This window comes from Montipora foliosa, chromosome 1 (genome assembly GCF_036669935.1).
Source record: "Montipora foliosa isolate CH-2021 chromosome 1, ASM3666993v2, whole genome shotgun sequence".
NCBI lineage: Eukaryota > Metazoa > Cnidaria > Anthozoa > Scleractinia > Acroporidae > Montipora > Montipora foliosa.
This window is the reverse complement of record NC_090869.1, coordinates 50414165-50430089: the sequence shown is the minus strand read 5'-3', so window position 1 is coordinate 50430089 and position 15925 is coordinate 50414165. Positions and strand designations below refer to the sequence as shown.

The following is a 15925-nucleotide window of genomic DNA, read 5'->3' as shown; positions in this document are numbered from 1 at the left end:
AGATGAAACTTCGGGGGATCTATCGAACCTCGATTTTATGCTTATCCCTGAGACGTGGTTGTACTTGGAGCGATATTTCGGCCCTCCTTCGTTTAATGTGATGTCCCTGGATAGTAATTGCCAGAGGAATAGGAACGGAAACTTGCTAGCTCACTTCACCCCTTGGCGTACCCCTGGTTCCGCGGGGATGAACACTTTCGCCAACCCTTTACCTGCCGATCAAAACATTTACGTTTTTCCGCCTTTTGTCCTCATCGGTCCACTTCTTCGTTAGCCAACATTTCCGTCAGCCAACATTTCCGTCAGCCAACATTTCCGTGACGATGCATTCACTTTAGTCCTTCCCAACTTTCACACGCCACCTTTTTTGTGGGCATCCCTTCAAGCTTTGATTGTTGACCGTTTACTTTTGGGCAGAAGGAGCCACAAATATAAGCCTACGGGACTTTGCCGAGTGCTGGAATATGTAGAGAAGGAAAGAAAATTAAATTCGCCGAGTACGCTCATGTTTTACATACCGGTAAAACTTAGCATTTGGGCATTTGCAGAGAACATGAAAGAAATGTGCAAAGTCCATATGCAGAGTCATTGTAATGCTCATTGAGTATGCTGCGTAATACTCTTATCTACAATAGCCTAGGGTACAAAAAAATGATGTTTATCCTGAAGAACGAAGTTTTCTATAACGTTCATAGACCGTATTCATAAATGGCGGCTAAATAATTATTCTTTTGTCTTATTTTAGTTCAGCACTTGGACTCCTTCAATCTGACTACTGTCTGTTTTGCTGTTATGTGGTGTCATCGATCAGTAGTCCATTCAGAAGATTATGCCAAGCCTACCACATTGCTGAAGGAACAGCACGAACAAAATTCAAAAGAATTTTCCCCAAGTGATGATAGTAAGGATGATTAGCACAAAGTCAACATAAAAATTTCTTGGTCGCCTTATGTGAATATGGTCTACGTTGTATTTTTTGTTTGTATCACATCTTAAGGCCGGTTTACTCGGGAGTGTTACGAAAACTAAGATCTAAGACCCCGGGGTCTTAGTTTTCGTAGTACGAAAACCAACACCCCCTAGTAAACATTGGAAATTATTGGAAAGAAACCTGGGAAAATTCACCGCTAGTCAGAGATTTGGGCGCTGGATGTTGTCTACATGGTTTAATTTAAACAGACAACGCCATGACAACCGTGCATTTAGTGTGACAGACGACAGACAAAGAAAATCTGTGATAGTCGTCGACGCTTACTTTCATATTGGCACGGAAACTAGAGATAGCCATAGGGTCTTTCATAACAATTACAAACTATTTGAGTCCCCTATCAAACATAATGATAAAATTGGCCATCTACGGCATCCGTTTATTGTTTGCATGGCGTACGGCGAAAGTTGTGGACTTGTTTACAATGTACAGCGACCGCTTAGACCGTTTTAAAGTGGTAGGGCTAAAAATCTTCGTGAGCGCATATGTAAGGGAAGACGCGTTTTGTTACTTAAATACTTTAAAAAATTAAATCTTTCAAAGTGGAGGATACTAAAAGGACAACGGGAAGATCGTTTGAGGAAAAAATACACGTTTTACACAATTTACACGGTACGATTTATCGGCCACACAAAACCGGCCGACAAACTGGCTTTTGAGTATTTTTTTTATTCTGTACTTGTGTTGTTTTGAGTTGACTTGAATAAATTATCTTGTCTTGTCTTGTCTTGTCTTATCCTGTCTTGAGTGTCATTGTTTGGGTGGCGTTCTCGTTGAAGTCCGCATCGTCTATCTTAAAGTCCCTATGAGATAGAGAGAACCAAGAGTGCAAAAGAAAGATTTTGAACAAGGAATTTGCCAGCGTCTGAGGTAGGACAGCGGCTCCTTTGATAATAGGTGGTTTTTCACTTGACGTAATCGCGTTCATGTTGGTGGACTATAACAATTAATATAAGAATTTAGCTCCTTTTGTTCGTCCACCAGCAGTTGTCCATTGCAGCATTGTTATCTGTGTCTCCAGAAATTGGTTACAAACCACCCATTGAATTTGTTCAAGTAAAACTCGCTGAAATGGCAAACCCGATCCGTACTTCAAAAATTTTGCTTTTAATTTTTTTTGCTACAACAAACGGTTTTACAGATCAATCCTGATTTATTATGGAGCCAAATAAACCATCATGTGATGAAGACCAATTTTTGGTGAAATTATTTACCCTTCTTTTACCGCACCGGGTTGACTTCGGAAGGATAATGGCCCGGGAAAACCTGTGTCCAATGAGTTTGCGAACGACCTGGGAAGACTGGGCCGTTGGCCTGCTGGCAGGCTATTTTGAACTAAATCAATGTCACGCAAATAGAGAAAATATAGAGAAAATAGATTTGTTTCGACTAAAACCAACCTGGCAAAGGGAGCAGAAAACAAGCTAGATATTTGCATATGAAAGGCGTGTATTGTTGTTATATGCCTCGTTCTTGAAACGATGCCGCTACAATAGTGGCCGGGCATTCTGCGGTTACTAATGAGACAAAGCGAACAAATAAAAATAAACGCCAAATTATTAAACTTTCAAAACCTGATTAAGTGTTAAATATTATCTGGGTGAGATTAGTCCAGAGAAGGACTGATGCTCGTGACATATGAATCAACTGGCTTTTCTGACTGATGACTGACAAGTCATCAGTCAGATTCAAGATAATAGTTTTCCGTTCTAAGGACTCGACCTTGAGCATAAAATTAAGACTAAGAAAAAAGGACTGAACCATGTAAAGAATGAAAAACTTCAGTAAGTACAACAACAAAGTCAAATAGAATGTTATCCCTAAATCGTGCGTTATTGCAGGATTTGAGTGTTTCAGGATGTAAATTCTGAAGCAGCCATGCAGGAAGTAGAAAACTGATATGGGGTGCAGCGATGACCTAGTGGTGAGAGCGCTTGTTTGGCTTTCCCACCAACTTGTGTGGTCCAGGTTCGATTCTGTGTCGGCTAGAAAGAAACCTGTCAACAAAGGTGACAATGTGAACGAGCCAGCCAAAGAGTTGAAAGCCAAGATTAGCGAAGTCGATGTACTGTTAGAACAAATGAGATCACAAGTGCATGTGAATAAACAAATTGAATCTTACCCTTGTGTCTTATCAGGCTCCTTAGAAGTAAGGGGAAAAGGGAAAGAAAACGGCAGAGATAACAAAGAGGCAAAAGACCGCAAAAGAAATCAAAGACAATAAACGCTTTTGTAACACCATTGAGTCACGCAAACAGTATATCAAAAATCTGTCGAATGAACAACTGACAGATGAGCAAATTACTCTACTATCGCGTGACAAAAGAAAATCTTATCAGGCGCCAACTTCTCGCGGATTTCAATCAATTTGCGAGACGAATGCGACCACAATATATTTTTCACGGAGAAGAAAGCGAACCTCATCTTTCCGCGTTAAGTCGGACTGGAAACCACCAGTCCAGCCATCATTAGCTCTGGAAACCTTCCTAGAGGAGGTCAAATTCGAGCTCAGTACTGAATTCAGGGGCACCCAACGAGAATATAGTTCAAAATAACTCAAACATAGCATTGTTAAACCCATTGTAGTATTTAAACAGCAGCTATAGGCATATTTTTATCTCCTAAAAATTTTTGATCTGTTCGGATTTCCTAGCTGAAAGTCTAGTGATCCGAAAATTATAAGGATAAAAACTTACCTTTTCGAAACTTTTAGCCAGAAAAAAGGCTCCCGAAAATTCTAGGTGACCTTTTTAGGGTAAAACACCGTTAAAAATGGGCAATTATACCATATTTTAGATGTTCGAAAATCCTAGGACAGGTAGGGAAGCAAGAAATTTTACAACAAAGGTTCCGAAAATTCTAGATCTCAAATCGTCTTCCGAACAGATATTTTCCGAAAATCGACGTTGGGTGCCCCTGTGAAATGGTAAAGCCAAAAGATAATATATCTACGGGAGAGCGCCAAGCTCTCAAAGAACTATCGCGTAACGAAAGCATTATTCTCAAGAAATCAGATAAGGGCAGCACAGCCGTATTGATGAGCAGACAAGACAAACCGTTTAAAACGAGGTCAAGTTCTACTTGATGATTTAAATAACTACCGACCTCTGGACAACCCAATGGTTGAAACTACAGCCAAGAAAGCTCAACAACTAAATAAATCACTGCTCTCAGAAGCCCACATTGACAAAATGACGGCAAAATGGCTCTCCCTTACGCCTGATCCTCCACGAATACCAGTGTTTTACACACTTACAAAAATTCACAAACCGACACTTGTCGGTAGACCTATTATCTCAGGGTGTTCAGGCCCTACAGAAAGGATCTCAGCATTTGTTGACCACCTTATTCAGCCAATAGCACAACAGCAAGCTTAAGCTTCGTATCTCAAAGATACAACAGACTTTATTGACTTGATCGAAAGGATTAAACTGCCTAACAGTGCCATACTTGTTTCAATGGATGTCACAAGCCTATACACGAACATACCACAACGAGGGGGTATTACCACTGTATGGCATGCATACGAAGAATTTCACCAAGGAAACCTTTCAGTCCCTACCAGGTTTTTAAGCGAAATGCTCAGTCTGATCCTACAAGAAAACTCGTTTCAATTTGACAGGAAAGATTATCTTCAAACCCATGGAACCGCCATGGGCACGAAAATGGCCGTAGCCTTTGCTAACATCTTCATGGCCAAAATAGAAAAAGAAATACTCAGACAAAGCAGCATCAAGCCAATCTTTTGCAAAAGAGTTATCGATGACGGCATATCAGTACGGGACACGAATTTCTTCTAAAGGCAAAAAACTTCCATCCTACAATCAAATTCACGGCTGAAATCTCAGAAGCTATATTCTTGGACACGAAAGTATACAGAGGTGTCGGATTCAACAAGGATTCTATCCTTGACGTGCGAACAAATGTACATTTCAAACCTACAGAGACCTTCCAATACACGAATTTCTATTCGTGCCACCCACCAGGCGTCACAAAAGGTCTTATCAAGGGAGAAGCGTTAAGGCTTCTAAGAACAAATTCCTCTGAAATTACTTTTGAAGAGAACATGAGAAAATTTTCATAGAATAGAAATTACCCAGCTACAACTGTAGAAAAACACCTCTCAGAGGTCAATTTCTCTGACAGAAAACCTGCGAAAGTAAAGGAAACATCTGAACATTTTGCTTCCTCGGCAACAATGTTTCCTTGTTTGCACGCCGAGAAAACATTTTGGGAAACAAGGATTCCGCATCAATATTTCATCGTTTGCGGGTGCCTTTACATAACCTCACATTCGGTTCTTTGAAGCTTTTGTTTGAACAAGGACAGCAAAAAAATGCACCATAATGTTAAACGCTTTTTGTCGTTATTGTGCTGTCAACTTCGTCGTTCAGGCTTTGCTAAGCTCTCTAAGGTGTCCGCCACAGCAACGCCACAAAACGAGAACATGGTTGAACGAGTAAAAATAATCGTACTGCAGCTACAAAGACAAAGACGAGAAATCATCAGAAGTGAAGGCCTTGATGACAACATGAATGAGCATTTTATTGTCTATTTTTTATTTTTACTCTGAAATAGGTCGCACCAATTTGTAGCCAAACTACATTATACCCGGGGCCACTACTAAACTGCGGATATGAAATTTAAAAAAATACTGCTAAAATCACGTTGATAACTGCGAGGGTAATAGTTTCACTTGATTTCATATCCGCAGTTGAAAATATGATTCATTTCATATATCATTTCGTTCATTGATTCATTCATCGCGGGAACGTTAACATTTGACCAAATCTCAACATCATCGGCTTCCTAGCTCCGTTAGTTAGAGCGTCGCATCGCCATCGCGGGTTTAAAGCCCGTTGAAATTATGAATTTTTCAGGCTTCTCTACGCAGTTCATAACTGCACGGATCATAGCTTTACTTGATTTCATATCCGCAGTTCAATACACTTTTTTCTATAAGAACGTCTTATTTTGGAGCTGAAACTGAACGACCTTTTATATTTGCGACGTCAGGCAGAAAACGTTTGTAACATCTTCTTAAATTTACATCACTTTGTTTCACCTGATGACTTTGATGGTGCTACAGTAATTTTGGAACGATTTTTAATGAAAACAGCTCATTATTAGAAACTGAGATGTGTGTCATGCAGTAAGATTATGCCCTTAAGTATTTGAATTAATTTACATTAATTTATCGTTGTTTTATGCTTTCATTTAAAATTCAAATGAGCATAATAAAAATGTTCTTAATCGACTCTATGCTTGAGAAATGTTCTTAATACGTTCAAAAAATTTGGCGGTTAATCTCAGCCTCAACGTTCTTACAAAAAAGGTTTTTATAAAATAAAGAGAGTGTATATGATTCATTTCAAATATCATTTCGTTCATAATTATGTTTTCAGGTCACGTTTTTCTCGACATCGCCACAGCATGAAAGACTCGACACTATATTGATGCAACAAAGACCTTCTTATTGAGATAACAAACCTATTGCCCAAAACGGAAACCATAATACTCTTTGTTTGTCCATCCAAATTTTAAAGAAGCACTGTTTCCAGTTTCTCTTGGGACTTACAATGGTCCAAAGAGAAAATAAAACAATGCTTATTCAAAATTTGGGTGGACAAACAAGATTGCTTCGGGCAATTCTAGAGTACCATTTGTATGCGGTCGACGTGACACCCCCTTTCAGCCAATCGTATCCGTCCTGTATACACATAAATGAAAAAAAAAAGAGCATGTGCGTTACTCTTGCATAACATTCTGTACCCTCTCTTCTTTGGTGCATCTAAAACTTCAGCTGCTCAGAGAATACTGATTGATTACTGACTTTCATATCGTTCGGAATTGGAACGGTTCGGTAAGTGAACTGGTGATTGATGATATGGTTGCAATGAAAGCACTAATGTGAAAACTAAACGTTTGAATGTGTCCTTTAGCAGCATGTCGTAGTGATGTGGGATATAGATCAATTGAATCCTTTAAGTGCTACTGTGGTTCTTTATTGACTCCGAGTTTTCGCCGATCTACGGCATCATCTGTAAGTGAACTGGTGATTGAGGATATGGTTGCAATGAAAGCACTAATATGAAACTGCGCAGTTTTTAGGGGAATAGTTGTTGTCATGTGTTGAGGTCAGAAAATCATTTCTTTTGCTCTCTTCGTTGCACGTCGTTTTGTTTTCACTTTGGGTGACTTGGACACAAGTAGAAGACATAATGGCTACGCTAACAAGGCTCCTCAACTTTTTCAGGTTTAAAAACTATTGTGGATCTATTTGTCGAGTGCATTTAATAACGATCCTTCGCGTGAACCATTTGAATACAAATTAATTTACATAATCACATCGACCTTTTATTACGAGAAGAAAAGATCAAAAAAGGATTGTAAATAAGGCCACCTCCTTCGGTCTCTATCTGATTTAGGGCAAGGTAAAAATGTTACCGCCGTTCTTACTTAAAATGATTGTTATATGCAATCACGCCATTCCTCAGTTAGCCCATCCAGACATGGCTGAGTATTGAATAGAATTTTAAAGAAAACAACTCCACGGTTCATTGGAGACAGGCGCGCCTCGATTAAGGTTTCGTGGACCATGAAACCTCCACTGACCTCCAAAGGCGAATTTTTCCAGTGTAGACTTTCTACATGCCAAGGCTCTTTTGAAAAGTATTTTCAAATTAAGGTACTTCCCTTATACCAACCTTTTTAACTTACAATGTTTTATTTTTTAAGTATTAACTATTGTCTGGGTGAGAGTAGTCCCTGAGAGAAGGACTGATGCTCATGACATATGAATTGATAATAGTTTTCCGTTCTAAGGACTGGACCTTGAGCATAAAATTAAGACTAAGAAAAAAGGACTTAACCATGTAAAGAATGAAAAACTTTAACCTTCAGTAAGTACAACAAAAAAGTCAAATAGAATGTTATCCGTAAATCGTGCGTTCCTGCAGGATTTGAGAGTTATCGGATGTAAATTCTGAAGCAGCCATGCATGAAGTAGAAAACTGATATGGGGTGCAGCGATGACCTAGTGGTGAGAGCGCTTGTTTGGCTTTCCCACCAATGTGGCACAGGTTAGATTCGGTGTCGTATGTGGGCTAAGTTTTTGGTTTTCTACTCTGCTCCGAGACTGAGGTTTTTTTTCTGCGATAAATGAACATGGTCAGCTAACCCATGCTTTAATGACATGCCATGATTGTAGGCGATCAAGGTATAGTATAGGCTCGATTTCCCGCCGCTCACTCGAGTTCGGGTATCCTCCCCCGAGAAGAGACGGCTGGACGCGTGAGCGATAGATTGTGTCTGAGACGTAAATTCAAAATATAATTTATGCGAAGTTAATAGTGGCGGGGAAATAGCATTAGACATCCCACAAACACTGATTTTAAGAAAACAGAAATTACATAACAATGCTTAAAACGTCTGTGTGAAGTTTCCAGATGATACGAGCTTGAGTTTGCGGTTAAATGATCGATGTGAGTTTGAATTCAACCGGCGAATCATCGACGAAATCTTCGGCTGCCTTAGCTCTCAGTCGACCTCATCGGCCCCCTCGTTTTGCCAGCAATAAACTCAGCAGTACTTTCAATTGATCTTGAGGAATTTTACTTGCTCTTACATTAACGAAGTATGAGGAGAAAATTGCAATAGCAATGGATTTGAAAGCCGTATTTTGACCTTGGCGCCATCTGGAAAATCAGTGAAGTTTGCGAACTCAGGCGTTAGCAAACGACACAACTTCCCATTCTCCAGCTTCTCGAACACTTTTCGTTGTCGCAATCTTGGATGTTTCCTACCTTAAAGCACTGTAAACCTCGAACAGGCCGGGTCAAAGAATACCTTCGCAGCCAAAACATACAATTTATGCCAGACGGATTTGTGCAGGCGAGTTTCTGATTGGCGGAGATTAACAATGGCTCACCTCGCGCATCCAGCCGAGATTTCGGGGGTGAGCGCTGGCTCATTTCCCGAAACAGCGGCTGGTAATCGAGCCTGGGTATAGTATTAAAGGTTATTATTTGTGCATCGTTCACGTTTTTATTTTGTGTCGTACGTTTTTGTCAGGTAGACGATTTAGGAAAGAGGTATTCTCATGTCTTTTCCCTTGTTTTAATAATACCACTGAGGTGTGCATCTCACAAAATATCGCCCGTCTCGGATCTTTATACTCTCTGGAAGAAGCTTTAAAACAGGACATGTTTGTGTTTTTTTCTCTTCCCCCTTTCCCTTGCTTTGATCTTGCCAAGTGAAACAAGACAAGGACAGAAAACTAGTTCACTTTGATACTATCTGAGAAAAATGTTACGAATGGATGTTGTCGCCTTTAGGCTTAAAAAGCTTTGGGAATGAGTGAGTCGTGTTACGATCATCTTACACTGACGGTCAGTTTTGTTAACATTTTCCAGTCATTAAGTTCGAAAAAAAAACTTTTTTGGAAGAGGCACCTCTTGGATACTGAAACGATACTAAGATGCGTTCTCCTTAATTAATCGAACGCAATAATACTAGCTTTGCCTTATCATTAGAGTTTCCCTCTAGGAAAAATATAGTTGAAATTCTTCGAAATTTCGTCGTTACAAACAACACTTTTCGGATTTTTGCGATTTTATTACATTTGCGGCTTGCCGAGAGCCCTGTTTGCTCTTTTAGGACTTGGGTGGTTTTCTTTAAAAACAAGACGCTCCATAAAAGCGTACACTGGGTTGCCGGTAGTACGTGTTACACAATTGAACTGCAGGGTTCCAGTTTTTTCAAGTGGGGGGTCATAAAGACCATTGAGGGTCATCCACATGTCGCGCCAGCAGAGGCCCTTTGGCTCACACGTTCACACCTTAAATTACTTTGTAATATCCTGTCCCATTTTGACGTCTTTTAGTGTTTTAAGCTTTGGTAATAAATTCAGTTTAAAGATAACAAAACACGCTCTTGAGTAAAATTGACTCATTTCTTCTCAGATAAAGAAAAAAACAGTTTTTAAATATAGCTCTGAATCGAATTCTCATCGAAAGATTAATGACAATCGATCGTAAAAAGACGAAGAAATTGATCACGTGCTAGACAACCATAAAGGTGCACGTGACCACCTTGTGTCAACTGAATGAACTACAGGAAGGCATGTTAATCGTTCGTCGTTTTCGGAGTAAAACAACATCTTTGGTTTTTTAATTGTGTTGTAATATTTAACTGAATATTTACATTTAATTAATCTGTCGGGTCAGGAAGCCTTCTTTGTCGGGTTCCTGAAGACGTATCTATTTTGACTTCACGGTGAACTATTTACACAATCGCGATGTTGAGCGGCCATGTAATTGAAAATCCATGAGATACAAAAACAGACTTGCGAATTAGTGCAAATCACAATGCTGACAAGCACAAAAGCAGAAGAAATGGTTAATAAATATGAAGTTTGTTACTATCTGAATGTTTTTTTCAATGGGATGTCGAAAGGCCAAGTGGATGTTATGCATAATGTGGCAAGTTGGAGCGATCAGGTTGAGCGTGTCACCCGTTATAAATATTTTTTCACAAAATGTTCCCGAATCGTCAAGTATCACCACAGAAGACTGACAAGAACATCATTCTCACAGCATATTCTACACAAAAAGTAGGTTCTGGAGGTAATTTTGAGAGTGGAAATCAAGTTTACGGCAGATAAGTATAACATGGTTACGTATATTTATATTAAATTAAGTTATCACAACTGAAAGACGCTGAACTTATTTTGACACGAAAATGCTTTACTATTGCCATAAAAACTATCCAGTTAAGCTCGCATATTACACAACATGATGAATTCATAAAGGCCACCTTTTCCAGCGAAATAGTTTTTTGAAACAAACAACATATTTGCTATTGGAGGCAAAAAAACCCTTCCTATTTCATTACGTGCGTGAAGACAAGAATCTCAATCGTGTCAAATTACACTCCGCGTCAAAAACGCAACTAAATACATTTCCCACCAGTGTTCAGCATCAAACCCTTTACTGAAAAACCCTAGGCCTTTACTTGAATTATCAAGCAAAAAATGGGCAACAAGCTTTCCTTCAAATAATTTTTGATTAACAAGAATTATTGAAATTTCCAGTTGTTACCGGAAGACTGTGCAGATCCAAGTTGTTCAATTCCTACTCTGTTTTTGTTAAACCCATAAGTTACCAGAGGATTTTCCATTTGGTTGCAGTGTTCTACATAACAGCACACTTGGTAAAATATTAGCAATACAGCTCACTTTGATTTCGGCTCGACGGGCGATAGATTATTGTCGAAGTCCATTACTCGCCGCTTTTAAGATTCCAGATATATTTGTCTTGTTTATCCAATTGACGTTCCATTCTTGAGTTCCATAAGAGTATATTTTGTTTTAAGATGCACTAAAACGCCATTCGCGTTACAATGACTTCCAACGCCATTCCAGGTTAGTAATCAAATGTTCTCCTATGTGCACCAGAGAAATCTACGCATTACCCCAGCCCCCTCAAAGCTAACAAAATAAGCTCAGAAGACTCTATGCACAAAGACACCATTTAGCAGAGCAGTGACAGGCAAGACTTTTCCCGACACGGAAAAAAATAAATAAACGACGAAATGCAACGCAGATTCCGACTGGGTTTGGCAACCCAGTAAAAAACAAAAAAAAACACGAAATAAAACCCAGATTTTGACTGGGTTTGGCAACCCAGTAATCAGTGTTATTCTTGCAGTATTTGCGATTGTATTATCGGGCATTTTGTCCTTGAAGACAAAATCCTTGGGACTTTTGCAACATTTGCTATTTGCTGTCTGCATGATTCGTAAAATAAATGTTTTTCTATTGTTCAGTGTTAGTTGTAATTCTTCCCAAATCGCATTTTTTCCTTGGAGGAAATTCCTTGCGACTTTTGTGATATTTGCAATAATTGCGATAATTTTGTTATTCTTCAAGTATTTGATGTTCTTGTACATGCTACCTGTTGCAGACGAAAATCCTTTTGCAATATTTTTTTGGTGGCCAATTTTGTGTTAACTCTCCTGGACATAGTGGATGTTTAACCTGCCAAGGTCAGGTCCTGCTTTCGAGTAGTTGCCTTATGTCAAGAAAATTGTTTCATCCATCTGATGCGATTGGCTCTAATATCCCTACCTCGTTTCCATTCAACATTGTCATCTCTGTGTTTTGTGTGTGTAGCACAAGCAGTAAAGTAACCTGTCAATGCTTTAGAAGGAAGGAAAATGGGCGCATAAAGTGGAAGATTTGACATGCACTCACAAAGTATATTGGTCCTCCCCTGCAAAATACTTTGCAAGCCTTTGGCCGTTTCTAAACCAACATTAAATCAGGGGTGGGGATAGGAAGATTTTAATCTTTTATCACAAACAAATTAGAAAATAAAAATGTTACAGTAATGTGTCACTTTTTTTTTTCCAACGAGTGTTGTCCAAAATCGTAGATCATTTAGATCACCTAATTAAAATTCAAATGGCAAGGCCTGTTTTTTTCTCCCTTCTCCCTCAGATTGCCAGCCGTTCTGTGTCGAACAATTTTCAATGGAATCTAAAATGAATCGTTTTCTTGCAGCAATGAATAAGCAACTAACCACAGACGAAGTTTTGGTAAAGATTGGCAGCTATGGGCGGTTCCAGGTCATGCTCACTGTATTTATCAACATTGCCTATGGGCTCTGGTGGGGCTTTCCATTATATGTGATGATGTTCATTGCGTCGGAGCCAGGATGGAAATGTAAAACCCATGTTAACTCCACTTGTCCTTTCAACAAAACGATTCATCTCGGAGACGACGAGTACTCCTTCCGATGCAATATTCCTAGGGAAGACTGGACGTTCGAAGATGACCGCACATCAGTGGTTACTCAGGTACAGCACACAACTATTATGTCAATTGAATTCATCCATAGAGAAAACAACAAAATAATTTATTGAAAACAAAGCTTCCCTCATTTACCAGACAATGAGCAAAAAAGAACGCAACTACAACAACGATTCACAGGTTTGCTTCTCAAAACATTATACGCGGGGATACAAAGCTGCCATGTTTTATTGCAAGATGCTAGATATACATAACTTGTACGCCGGCTTGCAATTTACGGAGTTCCTTACCCAAGCTTAGACGTGCTAAATTTTCATTTAGTCCTGGTAATATTATTATTTTTTAAGTTCTTTTTTTATTTAATTTTGTTTGTTATAAAAAATCCACGAAACTGAAATTTTACAAGACAAGTAACAACCTCGTTTTAGGACTTTTCCCCTTAAAGGAACAGAATAAATTTCCTCAATCAAAATATGTATGGGGACTAGTGTGTTCCTTTTGAAACTTTCTTTTCTTTTGTTCTCAAGAGACTGGATACTAATCATTTAGAGTAACAAACATGGCTGGCGGATTTTCGATCATTACTTCAAAAGTAGTACTTCTCACCAGTCCAGCAAATGGCTCACAATCCAACTGGTCTACGCCAATCGTATAATTATGTCTTTAATTGAATTTACTTGAATTATTCGATCTAATTGAATGAAAACCTTAAGACGCTCGCTACATAAACGTACGAGAAACTCCCAGCATGAACACTTACTTCTTTGACGATATCCAGTTAGGTCGGTTTCAGTAAACACGGGTTAAACACTTCAGATAGGCCAGAAACAGGTGAGCGAAACAGGTAAGCAAAGCATACCGTTACATTCAGTTCTCCGTGACTAAACTCTAAGTTGACCTCGTCTAAAGATAATCCCCTTTTTGCTATTGAATTTCACAACTAAATGTTAATCAAAATCAATCAATGAAATATCAAAGCTCATTGTATTAACGAAACACTCACCTGCAGTTGTGCAGCTACGAGCTATAAAAGCATCCGCGTGAGGTAACAGAAACCTGCACGATTCATTTGGGCAGCTAAACACCAAGGCCCATGGGATCCGCCATGTTTTTTTCTTTTTTCAAGGAGCATGGTACTAGTGGGACAAAGCAAATGGAACAGGATTTTCCGATGATTTCGGGAAAACCGACAAAAAGAGGAATACTTCTGAAGGTATTCCTCTAAGGTCTGAATGAATCCCTAGAATTGTACTCTGCCTTGCAGAGGTTTCCCTGACTTTCCTCTCCAGAGGGAAGAAAAGTAAACCTCAGCACGGATCTCCTGGATGTTCTCAAAACTTTTGCAAGAATATTGAATGAGTTGCCAGAAATCGGATCCGTGCTTTATACGCAAAGGGTTCTGGGATCGCCAGTGGGCAAACATTGCAAGTCGCTGTGAGAAAATGAATGGCTGAAACTAATTCGACGTCCAAAAAAAACGACTTAGGAGAGAGATTAACGCTTTTTTCGACTCAGTTTTATCAGAAATATGATAACCGTGAAATATGAGATAAAATTTCAATTGCTGATTAACTTCCTTGCTTGCGTAAGGTTTATTATGAAATGGTCTCAAACTATTACAAAATTAGGAATAAATCTAGAGGAAATATCTCAATAAAGCCTTTTCAGTTGTAAACTCAGCAATTCAAAGTAATATTGGAAATATGCCTAGTGGCGATCATTGTGTTGTGTGGGGTTGTAACAACGATCGAAAGTACCCAGGCAAAGATTCTTCCTCACGTCGGAATATTAAGATTTTACTCGCCCAGGAATAACAATGATGTTTTGTCGTGGGTAGAGCTATTAATCGTTACCAATTCAAGGTTTCGATGAGTACAAAGGTCTGTTCAAACAATTTTGTACGAAGTTACAGAACCTCTGAATGTCCTACACCAACTTTGTACATAAGAGAGTATGATTGTGGGAGTACCAAAACCTCAAAGACCCGCTCCAAAGATCAGATCTACAGAGAACTAGTACATGAAGATGACGCTTTTGTATTGGTCGAAGTCAAAGTGGAGCTTGACAAGGTTGCTCAGATCCAGTAACTTTCTACTTGTAGATAGTATTTTGACAGAAGAAAGGGTTTGTTTACATGTAACGTAACAGCTGGGGCATGAATTTGCAGTGCTATCTAAATCTATTGAAACAGAGACTGCTGTATTCTATGGAAGAGAAGCACTAAAACAGCTACCTCGAGGCAGAAGGAGATTGAAATAGTTTGCTTGAGCAGAACTACTACATTACATGTAAAGTGATTGGACTCTCACCGCAGAGTTTGTAGAAAATAGTAGCGGCTCAAAAACCGTTGGACTTTTCCCAATAAAACAAGAACTTAACCTATGGATTTCCTCATGTTTCTCATTGCTCATTTCATCCCTCCAAAGAGCAATAGCTCTGTGAATACAATTTCCATCTACTCTGACAACGACTTCATTCCTTTGAGGTGGTAAATTTCCGGAAGCCGTAATTCGTTTACGCATGTCGTAACTAATAAGAAAACAGCCTAGACACACGTAAATACAACTAAAAAGGCTTGTACCTAAATTTGTAATATTTCGAGACCATGATGAGATGTCAATTTCACAATAAACTTTACGGATCCTTACGCGAGCACGGCTAATCCGAGTAAATTTTATGTCATATTTCACGGTTCTTCAAACAAAAACTTACACTTGACACGTATCAACATTGCCCAAATCGATTTCTGATATAGCTACGTCGAACAAGCGTTGATCTCTCTCCAAAATCGTTTTTTGGACGTCGAAATAAGTTTCCGCCATATATTTTCTTACAGCGACTTGCAATGTTTGCCCCCTGGCGATCCCAGAACCCTTTGCGTATAAAGCACAGATCCGATTTCTGGCAACTCGTACTCCCAGGAGCCCACGAGTAGGAGCCTCCATGTGCACTATAACCTTTGCCCGTACCTTCCTATTTTTAGAACCAAGCCTTCAGTAGGAGACTCACATTTACATCAATTTTACATCAATTCGCACAATTTGCGTACATTGTTTTTGCTATTTTTGTCTTCGTTAGGCGATGAACTTATTCTGATTGGCTATTTTAAACAGCGCATGCAGTGC

The 15925-nt window shown here is 39.2% G+C and overlaps 1 protein-coding gene across 5 annotated transcripts in view; it reads left to right on the top strand.

Moving 5' to 3' along the window:
- The first annotated feature begins 1734 nt into the window (after positions 1-1734).
- LOC138000422 (organic cation/carnitine transporter 2-like) overlaps positions 1735-15925 on the top strand; it is a 51683-nt gene continuing 37492 nt past the window's right edge. The window contains exons 1-3 of one of the 5 annotated variants that reach the window (XM_068846864.1): positions 6757-6851; positions 6931-7031; positions 12552-12847. In XM_068846864.1, the coding sequence (XP_068702965.1) occupies positions 12554-12847 (294 nt within the window). In that variant the 5' untranslated portion in view covers positions 6757-6851; positions 6931-7031; positions 12552-12553. Of the gene's footprint in view, positions 1859-6697; positions 6852-6930; positions 7032-12517; positions 12848-15925 lie in introns of those variants that run through there. The other 4 variants (XM_068846855.1, XM_068846848.1, XM_068846882.1 and 1 more) reach the window with 4 other exon arrangements.